At 35.3% G+C, this 15,195-nt stretch overlaps 1 protein-coding gene across 1 annotated transcript; it reads right to left on the bottom strand.

The window, feature by feature from the left end:
- Positions 1 to 229: 229 nt before the first annotated feature.
- Positions 230 to 11,650, bottom strand: LOC306845125 (SUN domain-containing protein 2-like). Its single transcript, XM_079377722.1, has 18 exons — positions 11,218 to 11,650; positions 7,063 to 7,183; positions 6,850 to 6,977; positions 6,599 to 6,682; positions 6,411 to 6,470; positions 6,224 to 6,317; positions 5,816 to 5,877; positions 5,540 to 5,643; positions 5,365 to 5,442; positions 5,224 to 5,277; positions 5,069 to 5,112; positions 4,843 to 4,960; positions 4,536 to 4,754; positions 4,291 to 4,375; positions 3,771 to 3,886; positions 3,532 to 3,699; positions 3,358 to 3,447; positions 230 to 2,642 (listed from the first exon to the last, which is right to left on the bottom strand). Exons 2-18 carry the CDS (start codon positions 7,179 to 7,181, stop codon positions 2,529 to 2,531), a joined length of 1,737 nt encoding a protein of 578 aa, XP_079233848.1. The 5' UTR covers positions 7,182 to 7,183; positions 11,218 to 11,650; the 3' UTR covers positions 230 to 2,528.
- Positions 11,651 to 15,195: the final 3,545 nt, after the last annotated feature.

Below are 15,195 nucleotides of genomic sequence, written 5' to 3'. Positions count from 1 at the left end.
ATATATATATATATATATATATATATATATATATATATATATATATATATATATAATCTGCTGTTAAACATTGTTCCGGTTTTTAAACACTCCTGAATAAATTTTAGTTTTTAGGTAAACAACCTACATGCTGTTCACCTGTCATAAATCACCTATATTATTTGTGAGTTTTTAGACATATCAAATACCTTTAAACTAGTTATTTTTTTTTCTTTTCACTTTTGAGTGGAGTTTGTGTGTGCATATGATATTTGGCCAGCGATACACAACAGGTCAAATGAATTTCTGTTTCAACAGCAGCAACCTGAATACATATTCACCCTCACAGCATTCCATATGGGAGCATGTGTGTGTTTGAGGTTTTGTACACATCAGAAAGACACAAGAGTGTGTTTGTGTGTGTGTTTCAGATCATATGCATGTTTACGTGAATTCTCAGAATGAGCGTGTCCCACTGAAATCACTGTTTGTTGTGTGGAATTGTCAAAGAAACTAATATTTGAAAGCCTATGGAGAATTTGGTGATTTCCCGCTGTAACTGTAAATAATGAATGTAAAATAGGTGAATTTTATGTCTCACAGTTTTATAGTGTGATTTTTATAGCTGTACCATTTTCATCTATTTTTATAATGTAGAATATGTTTCTTTGATGCACATCATGGTAGTCAATACTGTAAGACAATGTAAACATCTTACTGTTTTTTTTGTTTTGTTTACCATACTGTATTTATTAGATCACCTAATTTATTTAGTTTTTTGCTTTCAGTTTTACTTATGGAAATAAAATTGTTAGAAAAAAATACTGTTTGTGAATGAATTGAGGATCAGTGTGGGTAGTTGTAGCACTGTGGTTTCAAACAAGTGGCTCTGATTAATCAAACACACCTGATTTAACTTACTAGATAAAACTCCAAGAACTGAAATTAGTGTTATTTTGAAGACATATAATAACCACTGCTTAAGCTTAGAGCTGCAGAAATCAAGACCCTCAAGAAAAGTAAGTTGAACAATTTAATTTAAAGTCAACAAAGCAAATGAATCCTGGAAGTGTTGTGTAGTGAAGTTTTGGCCTTTCATAAAGCATTTGCGAGGGTGTGGTGAAATTCTCTAGTCATAGATAAATGAAACCGGATTCTTCTCATTGTGTTTAATATCTATAGACGTGTCCACATTAGGGAATGCAGATGCAAAACAACTTCTGAAAGGTAGGAGTAAAAAATATTGCTACCCTCTTTATTAATATTAAATACATGTAAGTGATAGAGATATGTATATGTCTGAGGTCACATGCAGCAGTTTGAGATGCATGTGAAAAAGTGTTTTTAATGCTTTTTTGCATGTAAAAAAGCATAGCATGTAAAATTAAAATTGATCCAGGTCTAAAATATATGTTGTTGTTGCTGAATTGCCAGTGTATAAAACCATGAAAATTTTTTTGGATGAACTTTAGCCATGAATTATTAAATAAAGCATGGAAAGATCAGTGCAGTGCTATACATGCAGATCTGCATGAAAATGTCTCGTGTGCCACTCATGCATTTATATTGGCATTCACACAGTATTATGTACCATCTCAAATTTATTCATTTCTTACAAAATGACATCAAATAATGTGACAGAAACTTCATGTAAACTTGCCAAATTAAAATCAAAGCTCTATTAAGCTTGATGCCAAAATAAATCAAATAAAACAATGCAAATATTTATACCTTTTAAATGTGCATTTGAAAAACTGCATCATTAAGCACATATATACAAATAGAAGACAACAAAACTATATATTCTGGGACGATCAAGAGCACTTTGGTTTGAAAACCCAAAACCTGAGTTTGACTCCAGTCCTCCCCCGTCCCGCAGAGGAGACGTACACAATCTGACATTTCTAGTACCCATCAATACTCTTCAGCCGGGGCGGAAAATAATAACATCTCAGAGTGCAATCAGAAGTGCTGCTCAAAGAAAACAGCATCGTTACATAAGAACAGACCTATTATAAGCTTCTTAAGAGGTATATGGTTCAGTAATGATGGGAATAAACATTTCAGAACCATCTATCATTGCAAAACACATACTAAGGATAAAACTAATATAAAAGGCAGAGCAATACAACACAAATGCTGCTTTATGGTAATTCTAGCTAAGCATGACACTTTTTGTCCTTCATCTGGTTTTAGAAATCATGTTTACTGTTACACACAATATAAGCCTGTCCTCCATATGAACAAAATAAATCAAAAGATCATTTAAAACTGTATAAACAACTAAAAATGTACACCTTTTTTCATAAAAAGGTTCCTATCAGCACTTGAAAATCAATGTTTGAGGAATGTAAAACTAAAATATTTTCTGAGAGAGCAAACAATCAAGTCAAACATTTGTGCGTTTTTGTTTTTTTTTGGTATCCGTACATTAGGAAGCTGTCTGATTCATTCTCTAAGAGTCCAGTGCATTTGAGCTTTACAATTTGTTTTTCTGTTTTTGCATAGAGTAAACCAAAGCTGAAGAATCATTTCAGATCCTCTTCCTCTCAGATGAATGATGGTTCTCCGTGAACTCTGAAGCGATACACACAGGTGTACTCCAGGTGACCCCAGTTGCTCAAGATCCTCAGCTCTGTCATGCTATAGATCTCTGACGCTTCCTGCAGCCAAGGAAACAGAAGCAACTTTATTAGAATTTTAGGATAAATTTTACAAGATCATATATCTAGGTCATACATAGGTACCACCCCAAAAATGCATTTTTTAAAATAAATGTATAATTAATTTATATGTATATAAAAAAAAAATACGCCTATATTAGTAACTTATAATTTTTTGCCACCGATTATTACTATTATTAATGTGTCCAGACATTTTATTATTGTTAATCAATAATACAATTATTATTCAGTGTAAATCTTAAATGACCCCAAATTTGTTCTGACAGAAAGTGACAAAGAAAATACTTTTATAATGTTACAAATTAAGTTTGAAATAAACTTTATATTACTCAAATAATCCTAAAAAATGCATCACAGTTTCCACAAAAATATAACTGTTTTTAACACTAATAAAATTAATAAGAAATGTTTTTTGAGCAACAAATCAGCATATTAGAACGATTTTTGAAGGATCATGTGACATCTCATACTGGAGTAATGATGCTGAAAATTCAGCTTTACAACCACAGTAATAAATGATATTTAAAATACATTCAAACAGAAAACAGTTATTTTAAATTGAAATAATACTTCAGAATATTACTGTTTTATTGCATTTTTGATAAAAACTTCTAAATGTAAATATTAAATACAGAAATACATGTACTACCACGATATAATGATGATAGATAATAAATAGTCTGTTTGGACTCACCGCAAGCTTGAAGGTCTGGATGGGCTCTCCATCCTGGTCATACGTGAATGTCCCAAGCAGCTTTCCATCTTCAGTCTCATTAGAAATACCCTGAACACAGGACAGCCGAGGACTCTCAAAGCTGTTGCTTTATCATTATTGAGCAGAAAAGAAAACATTGAAATATCAACTCACATAGACAGCAAAATCCTTCGGTGCGCTGTCAATGCGGCCCGTCGGTGAGAGCTCTTTGGGAAGGTGTTCGAGTGTCACATGGGTGATTCTTACTGGGTAAGACAGCGCGATTACCAGGAAGCCCTGGGAGCCTTGGAATGCCCAACACTTCCCGGGATACAGCTCCGGCTACAACACACACACAGAAGCTTAGAGAGTCAGATCTGTGTCTATGTGACAGTATTTGTGTGATCCGTTACCTGTAAAACCGTCCGAGGGCTTTCGGAATGATACCACAGAGGAATGCCGAATAAACTCAGACACGCAGATCTGGTCTTATACGTCTCTGAACAACGGGTGTTGAGCACACTGGCACCTGCACAAACACACACACTTAGTCGAGTAACGTTACATATATACACTACTGTTCAAAAATACGATTTTTTTTTTTATTTCTGAAAGAAGGCTGCATTTATTGATTAATAGATACAGTAATAACAGCAATACTTTGAAATATTATTACAATTTAAAATAATTGTTTTCTATTCTAATATATTGTAAATGTAATTTATTCTTGCGATACAAAGCTGAATTTTCAGGATCGTTACTCCAGTCTTCAGTGTCACATGATCCTTCAGAAATCATACTAATATTCTGATTTGAGCTAAAAACATTTTTTTATTATTATCAATGTTGAAAACAGCTGTGCTGTTGTTGTTTTTATCTCTGTATATATTTACTGTATATATACACACACATATACACAAGGGAAATTAGTACCAGAAGATTCCAAGGCATAGTCTGCCAATCCAATCCCATCCGCCCTGTACAGACTAACTGCCCTGTGGACGATTTCTTTCACATCCTGTTACATATATAAAAACAAATCTCATTAAAAAGGCATTACGATCCAGATGTATACTTCAAACTAAGACTAAAACACCTCAAACACACTGAAAAAAGATTGAATTTGACTTAACTATACTAATTCTACATTTGTCATCCTATTACACACAGAAACATACTTGTATAGTGATGGCTCCGGCTCCTTCCTGTTGCAGCGTCTCTCCCACAGTCCTCCAGACGTCTCTTCTGCTCTCTTTCTCATGCACTAGTTTGTCTAGTATGCGTTTCTCCAGATCCTCCAGCGCCCTCTGCAGCTCAGGACGGAGCACAATGGTCGATTCCAATGAGCTTGGATCTTTCAGGAGTTTTATTAGCCAATCGGATAGCTCTGCTCTCAGCTGCAGAGGAAATTATATCATTAGCTAAATAATAAGCAACTGTATTGATCACATCAAAGGAATTTAAATGCGCTAAAAGCACCCTTACGTTAGTGTTGAGAGTGTCTTGTGCATCAACTCTTTCTTTGAGGAGGTCTTGGGCCGACTGCAGGTTTGAGATGCTGAACTTCAGATTAGAAATCTGCTGCTCATGTTCAGACTCCGCACTAATGAATATTAAACATTTTATTTGATCACTGCATAAAATGATGCAACATGCAAAAGAATATTTAACAAACAACAAAATCAAAGTAAAAAACTGAGAAGACACTAACTTCCTCATCTGATCATTCACAGACTTCAGATCAGTTTGCATCATCTAGGAGACAAGCACATAATGACATCATTTCCTGTTTTGCGCTTTGTTGCTATGACAGAAGAAACAGAGGTGGTAGAAAGGAAGAGGGAGCTTTTCGCTTCATTTCCTCACCTCAGATTTGACCTTCTGTCTCGTGCTCTCCGTCTTTAGCAGTTCGATGTCTTTCTGTGATAACAGACAGACAAAGAGAAAGAAATTGGGACACTTCCTCTTCCAAAGACACAGACAGATAGATGATTAGATTTTAATTACCATCAGGCTCGCCTCCCTTTCGTGCAAGCTGGCGATCTCTTCCTTGAAGTTAGACAGACTGGCATGTTGGAGATGATCCTAAAGACCAAAAAAGTGACAATTAAGTTAAGAGAAATAACTGAGTATGAAACAGGACCTTTCTGAGGTCTAATGAACCTGGAGTCAATCTACTCACAAATGTTTCTTTCACAGGTCTATTTGGGTGTTTAACAGACGGAGTCTTGGAAACAACGTCTTGAGGAGGAGAACGAGAAGCAAACGGGAACCAGTACCATAGTCCTGCAACACAATATTAGGTAATTGCATATTAATGTTTATTACTCAATGAGAAATAATCAGACATGAACATGCATAAGCATTTTTACAGCTACATGTACTGTATGCAGTCTTAAAGGTTCAAAGTGGGTTTAGTCGTTTGAGATTTTAGAAGAGTCACTATCTCTTGTCTCACCAAAAATGAGAAAGATGAGAAGGAGGACCAGTACGACGGCCTTTCTCATATCTGATGTGCATCTACAGAGAGAGAAAAAGGAAATGTGATCATGAGTAAAAAATAAATGTTCTTCAAAATGAACAGAATTAAGTCTGAGTGCATCTAGAAAACTGTTTAATTCACTTAATTTAAGTTTTTAATCATTTCCAGACCTGGAAATCACAAGTATGTGAGACTGTAAAGCATTCTGATTTAGTTTTTTGTTGTTTGAAAAGATATTGATGTTGACCTAGACAATAAAAATGTTCTGTTTTAAGTACATGAAAGTTAATGAATTATTACATAACTATCATGCATATTCTTAAGGCCACACGTTTGTAATTACAACACACACACACACACACACACACAGAGAGAGCACTGTACCTGCTGAGCAGAAACACATTGATTAGAGACAGTCGAGAGGTCAGGCTGTACCATGAACTTCCCAGCCACCAGTAGAACATAACCAGAGCCTGAGCTGCAAAACACAGACGAGCGCTTGACTACTGCAGGAGAAAAAGGCTGATTGTTCATGATAGTGGGATGAAGGGAGGGTTTATACATTTAATACCTGGAGAATGAAACGCGTCCCACACGACAAATTGTGGTTCAGCTACAGACTGGGCAGAACCTGGAGAAAAAGGAAAACAAAGAGTAGATGTTTTTCAACCTTCTTTGCTTGACAAGCCAACCAATGCAACTAACTAATTAGCCAATAATTTTTTTTCCCCATTTATAAAATTTGTAATGCACACTTACTAGGGTTTGATTTTATGGATTGTTCATAATGCTCCTCTGCTGAGGAATATCCAGAGGAGAATCCCTGCGTAGCAAAGGGCATGCCTGAAAAACAGAGACATATAATAAACAATTCATATAAACATGATTTATTTTTATCTTTAATTATATATATATATATATATATATATATATATATATATATATATATATATGTGTGTGTGTATTTATATTAGAATTTTTTCACAGATTCTGTATCTGCAGATACTAACCATTCTCATTGTCAGTGGCAGTGAAATCCCTGCGCTGCCCAGTCAGTATCTGACTCGCACTGCTCGCACGACTTGAATTGCGGGAAACACTGCCTGTGCTCTTGCGACCGCTCCTCTTCTTGAAGATCCTGCAAGAAAGCATCTTTATCAGGTGAAAATGCACATGGAAATATCTATATGATGTACTGAGAGCTCCAGCAAATACAAACAAACCTGGTTGGGCTTTCTTTGTAAGAGACGTGGCCAGTGGATCCGGTGGAGCTTGTGCTGGCAGCGTCATCATCAGGGAAGGATGTCTCTTTGGACACTAACCTTGTGCTTCGCCTCGACATCTCTGCAGAACACATGAATATATAGGATGACGGAAATTGGGACATTTCAATAGGCTATTGAACCAAGTGAGCCTATAACAGGCTATTAGTGTTATAGTTTCATTAAAATAGTTGCGGTCTTCTTTGCAACTTCTACAATGGAGCTATGAAGACAATTAAATTATTTACACTTATTATATACATTGCGCTTTTTAAATGAATCAATTGATGTGCATTAGACGATGAATTGAATAGTCCCCTCTTGTAGGTTATGATTTAGTCAACCGAAAATAATTAATGAAGAATTATGAGAGGTTATGCTATTACACATACATTTCTAACATGTAAATTACTGAAGCCAAATACTTACATTTCCCCAAGCTGTTTAGCTTTAGTATTTAGTATTCATAGGCTTAATCATGAAGCATACAGTGGCCCCACTTTTAACTCTCTCTTTATATATTACCCTTATTGTAGATGGATGCATGGGGGAAGACAAGAGTAAGAAGTGCAACCAACACTAGGGAAGGCCGCTTTTGTCAGAGCCCTTGTTATTCTTAATTTTGACATTCATTTTCATTTTTACACCAGACATATATATCGGTTCAATATATCGGCTATCGGTCTACTTGGTCTGTAATAATCGGTATCGGCCCTGAAAAACACATAGCGGTCGACCCCTTTATATATATATATAAGTATTTTACCTTATTAGTGGTGACTAATAACATCACTAAGACTAGTACTACTGCTCATGTTTAGGTTATATATAAAAACAAAATAATTATATATAAGTTGGCTTTTATTTTTTATTTCAGATTTAATTTCATTTTCATTTCTAGTAATGTTGTAATGTTCTATTGTCATTATTTTTGGTTTCATTTATTTGTATCTTAGTTCTTTTTCATTCAGTTTTTGCTTATTTCCAGTCAGCAATTTTTGTGCTTCAATTTACATGTAGGGAAGTTGTGGCCTAATGGTTAGAGTCAGACTCGTAATCCAAAGGTCACGGGTTTCAGTCTCAGGTCCAGCAGGGGTTGTAGGTGGGGGGAGTGAATGTACAGCGCTCTCTCTACCCTCAATACCACGAGCAAGGCACTGAACCCCCAACTGCTCCCCAGGCGCCACAACAGCATAAATGGCTGCCCACTGCTCTGTTTGTGTGTTCACAGTGTGTGTGTGTGTGTGTTTGTTCACTACTCACTGCTCTGTGTGTGCACTTTGGATGGGTTAAATGCAGAGCACAAATTCCAAGTATGGGTCACCATACTTGGCCACACGTCACGTCACGTCACTTCCACTTAAACCGTTTCAGTTAATTCCCAAGGCAACATTTCATCTAACATTTTAATTTAATTTAATCTATTTGTATTTTATGTTTATTTTATTTCAGCTTTTATCTCAATTAACAAAAAAAAAAATGCTTTAAAACTGTGTTTTAGTTAACGATATTAACCCTGATTAAATGTTCCCTCTTTATTATTACATTTACTTAGGGATGTAACGGTATGAAAATTTCTAATCACGATTATAGTGACCAAAATTATCACGGTTATCAGTATTATCACGGTATTGTTAAAATGTGCTGGAGATGTTCAAAAAGTACCGAAACATAAATCACTTCACCAAGTTTCATACTTAAAAATCAACAAACAGCAAATAAAATGACTTTTTGTTTGCATAATCACTAAAACAATAACATTACCAATGAAGTCTGTATTTTAAATGACAATTTGACTGACAACAGTTTAATAGCATGTTCAAATAAATAATGTAAATGTTCAAATAAAGCTTTGAAAAAGTTTAACATAAAAGGTAGACCACACATTTCAGCCTTTAAAGAAAAGGGTTAAATTAAAATAATTAATAAATGATTATATGTATTTTATCTGCTCTATAAATAATTCTATATAGCATATCTGAATTGTTTAAATGTACATAAGTTTGTTTTTCATCAACCGGTTAAAATTTACAGCAGGTCATGCAAATTTGGTCCATTTTTTGGCCAGACAGAAACTGCACACAGACTGAATGTAAATAAGTGTCTGTAAATCCACTCTCTGGCAGCAGGTGGCGCTTTATATGGAAAAGCTGAATTACAGCTGATTCCTGTGAACTCCGCGAACACTTCCTTTAGGTATTACATGGAGCGAAGATGAGAACAAAATGCCATCAAATCGTTTCTGAAGACAGTCCGAACCTTCAGAGGTACATTCATATAATTAATTCATTGATATATTAATTTGTATAATTCCCTCAGCACTCTTTTAAAACCTCCCAGCTTTTCCGCCCTGTTTTCACTCAGAACGAAACTACTGTGCTGCTGTGCGCACGTGAGACTGTTACTGAAAACTCTGCTTTATGCCGGACAGTATTTATTTATCGCGAGTTGTTTAAATCACGGTAATCGAATACGGTTTTAATGATAATTAAAATATGAAACGGTAATACTAACCGCGGGGAATTTTATCATGATTTATCGTCAAACCGGTAATCGTTACATCCCTACATTTACTCAATAAGAAACATATACATATATATATATATATATATATTACAGACTCACAGCTCACAGGAAAACAAGAAAACATTGTGAATCAGATCACCAAGATGAAAAACAAGACAATATACGTGACATTTAACAAGACACTGCCCACAGCTTGTCATTGCGGTCACAAAGTGTAGTCAGAAACTGATCTTTATGTAATTCCTAATCTCACACGACAGGCTCATCCCGTGCAGGGTGACGGAGCTTTTAGCAGCAGATTATGTGAAGGAGAACACGTGGAGCAAATTCCCAAACCACAGACCTTCAGTTCGCCTTCAATCAATTACATTAAGTCCCTTTAGTTGGATAATCTCAACAACAGAATGCACTTTACACTTTAATTATCTAGGAATCCACCCTTCTGTGCAGATGGAGGAACACAAACAAACACTCAATCGACGCTCTTGTTTGTATTAATACAGCATTCATGGTTTGTAATGAAAGCACCTATTCTTTTTTCCCTACAAATCCTTAATCCTGATTGAGCTAATACCCTCAACGTGCATTAAAACATGCCTGTACATTTACAAACTGCTCAATGGCCAATGTTGGGGGAAAATGCTAAGATGAGGAAAGAAGCAGTCAAAACCTAAACATATCAAATAAGTAGCAAATGCTTTCAATGATGCAAAATAGAAACTAATGACTGAGAACTGAAGTGTTATTTATGCCAACTTTAGAGGCTGTTTGATGCAACACGTCCTAAATCCCCATCTTCAGCTAATAATCCCTCTAATGGCTATTTTAAACTGACAGTGTTGTCTTTCAGATCAGCTGTGTTTATTAAATTAATAATCTCTCTTATTTCCAAATCTTATTTATTACACATGATTAAGATATTTTCTGTGAACTGTGTTATTTTGTACATTTACTACCATAAATACATATTAATTTTTGATTAGTAATATGCATTGGTAATGACTTCATCTGGGCAACTTTAAAGGTGATTTTTCTCCTTATTTTATTTTTTTGCACCCTCAGTTTCCAAATAGCTGTATCATACCAAACCATAGACATCAATGCAAAGCTTTTATACAACTTTATTGTAAATCTCAATTTAAAAATAACGCTTACGACTGGTTTTGTGGTCGTGGTTCACAAATATGTTCTTATATTATATTAATATTATACACTTACTCCGTTATTTTAAATAATATGAACTAACACGAATGCACCGGTAATGATCTGGAGTTCACAGAAGGCGGCAAAGTGAGTTTCCATTACTTCTGCGTCAATTTTAACCACAAAGAAACGTTTCTTGTTCATTCTGTTTCCTTCCGGACGTGGATGCAAATTAAATGTTTTCTTGGAGGGAACAGCACATAGTATATGTGATGAATAATCCCAGTATGTAGCTATGCAGCCTTTGCATGGAAATGCGTTTATTTATTAAGGTTAGCGTGTTTATAATGCGCTCGCGCAGCACGTATGGCACTTTGACTACCGTTAGTCCCCTAAACAGGCAACGCTGCTTTAGTTAGCGTTCATACACACTCGTGGTCGTCTCACCTTCTCCGTGGGTCTCCAGAAGACATGCAGTCTGTCAAAACCTGCCAAAGTGCGTAACGTTACCGCTCATCCGAAACGAACAGAGACGTCTTACACTCACTTCAGTCACGTGGTTTATAACGGATTCTAACGCGCGATGAGAAGATGCTTTGAAGACGGAAGGGCTCGTCTTATCAGGAAGGCTCTGTCAGCTCCACCTCTCGTCGTCTTTCTTTGGGGTTGTTTATTGAAAGCTGATGTAGGCAGCGTCCGCTACTGTCCTGCCACCCAGCGGACACGCGCACGCAGTTACGTAGAAAATCTCTAATCCTGTTATGTAACGGTTCTTCGTTGTTTGTTCAAACACTATGTTTTAAGCATCACCTTCTGTCGACCAGCTGACTTTACGTAGCTGCGGCATTTGTGAACGGTTTATGTGCGAAAATTCAGAAGTAACTTAAATAATAATAATCGTCACTTCATCTCACGTCATCTTGATTTTGCCAGTTTGGGTAAAATAATACGCCATAAACACTTTTTAATATAGGCTACATATATTTGTATAAAATTGGCTAGTAGGATATTGTTTTATAGTGTTCGCCTATATTTGTTGTTTTATTGCTTTTACAAAACGATAAAAAAACTTTTGGTCTATATGTAGGCATCTCATTTTCTACTGAAAACTTACTATAGTAAGCTATGTGCCTACACACACACACGTTTGTGTGTGTTATACTACAGTATATTCATTTATACATAGCCTACGTTTCTGTGAATTTCCTCTGGGACTTTCCATAGACTTCTATTACTTTTATACTGACCAAACGGTATTTCTATCCCCTAACCCTAAACATACCCCTTACAGAAAACCTGTTTGCATTGTTAAACTTTCAGATAAACATCATTACTATTTTTAATCATTTATTAATCATTTATTTCCCTCGTGGGGACCGAAGTCAAAATGTCAAATTTCTGAAGGCTGGTGTATTTGATTATTTCTTTATATACAGAAGATGGCGCCATCGAGCCTTGTTAAGTTTAAATTTAAGTCTGCTTTATTGTCAATTCTTCAACATGTACGGCACATACATACAGAGAACTGAAAATTGCGTTACTCTCAGACCCTTGGTGCATACAGTTAACACTAAACACTGACAGTAGACGTTCAAATACAGATAAATACATTTTAAACATATGTACATACAACTATACAGATATACAAATGAGGACATTGTAGAAAAATAAAAAAAGAGATAAAGTGGCATAAGGCACATGGCAGAATAGATAGAGTGCAAACCAGTTAAATAAAACAAAACCAGTAACAATTGCTTTCAGATATAATCAAATTCATTTAAATCATAGTCTATATATAAAAGAGTTATATAGTCTATATAGTCAATAAATAAGAGTTTGGCTGTGAGGAGGACAGAAGCATTGTGAAAGAGGTTTTTACTGCAGGCAGACAGACAGACATGGTTAATGCATTCAGATCTCTGCTGCCATCAAGGACAATGCAATTTGTACCCTTCTCAATGAGTCAATGGGGGTTAACTGAGAGCTATCAACTCTAAATGTCACACGCCTCAAAATGTGTTCACCTTGAAGGAAACATTCCAATCAATAGTACATCCTTAAGGGCTTATCTTATCCTTGTCTTTGCATTTAAAACCAATTTTAATTTTGACCATGTCTGATTAATGAGTAATTAATAGAGCTTGACAAAGACCCTCAGCTAATAAATACATACAGCATTGGTCACAAGCTGTAAGGACAATGAAAACAAATCAGAATCATAGCTTTCACATATTTTGTCGGCCGTGGCAATGTAATTTATTATGACTTACCTAAGTTTCATATCTCAAAAAATAAATAATAAAATAAATATTTTTTTTCCCACTACATGAATGAGTCTATAACAATAATTTGGCTTATTTAATATTAAAAAAGAAAGTTAGGCAGAACATTTTGAATTTTTATTTATAGCCAATAGTCTTTAAGCCAACCTGATCTCCCAGGAAAATGTAACTATTTTACAAGGTGGCGATTTTGAATGAATTTTTACAACGTGAATCATATGAAAACATACAGTATTTTAACATTAAGATAGTAATTCTGGTCCATTTTGCTGAAAGAGGGAAATTTTACATGTATAAAATGCAGACACGTGTCTAAAATCCACAAAACGTTCATCTAATTTTCATGGGGATTTTAAGATTGCGGTGCAGTAAGCTTACAATCTCTATTACCAATCTGTGCACCTTGATTAATTAAGTGAGGCGGTGTGTGGTGATCATTTATTTCCTGCCTGCTCTATAGATTACATTGCTTTATCAGACCCAGATGTTTTGCTCAAGGTCACAGATACGCACTGTAAGTGATGTCTGCCCCAATTGTAACTGAAAATGTGATTATTTGAGCACTTATGCAAGATACAATCACATAAAGGTCATCTGGAATGAAAAGCAGATGAAGAATGCGAGGAAACGAGAAGCACTTCCCAAAATTTGATTTTTAGTGCCTTTCTGCTGTTGCCAAGGAAACCAGTTGCACGTGTGTGTGTGTGTGTGTGTGTGTACATGTGTGTCAGTGAATAGTTTTTGTATAGCAGCTATAAGATCACACAAAGAAAGGAAAGACTACTCAATTTGCTCTTTTTGTCTCTCACACACAGATGCACACGAAAATGAGGATGAAAAAAAATCCCAACTGAGTGTCCAGGCTCAAAAGACATCAGGTTTTAAAGCTTTTGTCCTGGACATTCTTCATCAAGTTCAACCTTCTGGGGGATGTATTCATTATTCGGAAAGCAAGTCATGATAAAGCAGCTTTTCAATTGTATGTGAAAGGCAATCAAGCTCACTTGTGCGTCTAACAACCTCTAAGGTCCTTAATAAGATGCATACACACTGATGCATTGGATTTGTCTGAACATGTGTCAGGAGCTGAGAACAAAGAGGAAAAAACCCCGTTTGCCATCAGTTGCCAATACAACGCTGACCAGTGCATTTCACCTTGAGCTGAGTCACACTGTCAAACGAGATGAAGACATTTCCACTAAAGAGATATTTATAATTAAACAACAGTTAGTTAGGTCCTCAAACCTGACTGGCCCGAGCAGTGTTCAAAGACCATTTTTCATTGTTTTCTGTCACTCTGTGCATGGCAAGGATTCTGTTTCGGCGTTGTCTGGAACTAGTTTAGTTTAGTTGGCTGGCTTCTTGCTTATTTTACTAAGGATGGCCTTACAGACTATTATATAGGCTAACTGCTAATACTAGATTTTATTTTATTTTATTAATTATTATTATTTTTAAATAAAAATAAAATATTTAATATTTCATTTGAATATTTTTAAAACATTTATATTTATTATTATTATTTTTTATTGTAATATGTCATTATTTTCCCATTTTATAATCTATATTTTCTAAAATATGCACTGTAAAAAAAAATCTGTCAAATTTATGGTAAAAAACTGGCAGCTGTGGTTGCCAGAATTCTACCGTAAAAAATACGGTAGCAACGTTTTAGGTTTTACGGTTTTAACTTAAATTTACAGTTAAATACCGTAATTTCTTTAACTGATATAATCTTAATATACCAACCTATTAAAGTACTGAAATCTGTATTGTTCCTTTGAAATACACTGATAACCACCAAATACAGGTGATGATGAGAAAGTCACACGATGAGCCAAAGCCCATCACAAGCAACTTTTAAACAATAGAATATACAGAAGGTGCACAGTGTCATTCACACAAGCACTAAACACCATCATGGCGAGACTCCTTAAACTGAAATATGCTATAAACATTAATTTAACAACATCAGATGTAACATACAACCCTAATAAACATAACTGATAAGAAAAAACTAAGAAACATAGTTATTTCAAAGAAAAAACGTCAAATTCAAACAGAATTTGAAATGGAACGCAGGGAATTCTGGGAACGTCAGTTTACGGTTTTTCCCTGTAAATTTTACAGGAACTTTCCGTTA

The sequence above is a fragment of the Barbus barbus genome, assembly GCF_936440315.1.
Source record: "Barbus barbus genome assembly, chromosome: 25".
In the NCBI taxonomy this organism is placed as follows: domain Eukaryota; kingdom Metazoa; phylum Chordata; class Actinopteri; order Cypriniformes; family Cyprinidae; genus Barbus; species Barbus barbus.
The sequence above is the reverse complement of the archived record's forward strand: the minus strand, read 5'-3'. Positions and strand labels throughout refer to the sequence as shown.

Excerpts from the sequence above, each read along its gene's own strand:
- LOC306845125 (XM_079377722.1), bottom strand. The coding sequence starts at position 7,181 with ATGTCGAGGCGAAGCACAAGGTTAGTGTCCAAAGAGACATCCTTCCCT. Across the intron at positions 5,113-5,223 it reads GACAGAAGGTCAAATCTGAG|ATGATGCAAACTGATCTGAA; the intron begins GTGAGGAAATGA and ends CTTGTCTCCTAG. Across the intron at positions 3,700-3,770 it reads GCCCTCGGACGGTTTTACAG|CCGGAGCTGTATCCCGGGAA; the intron begins GTAACGGATCAC and ends TGTGTGTTGTAG.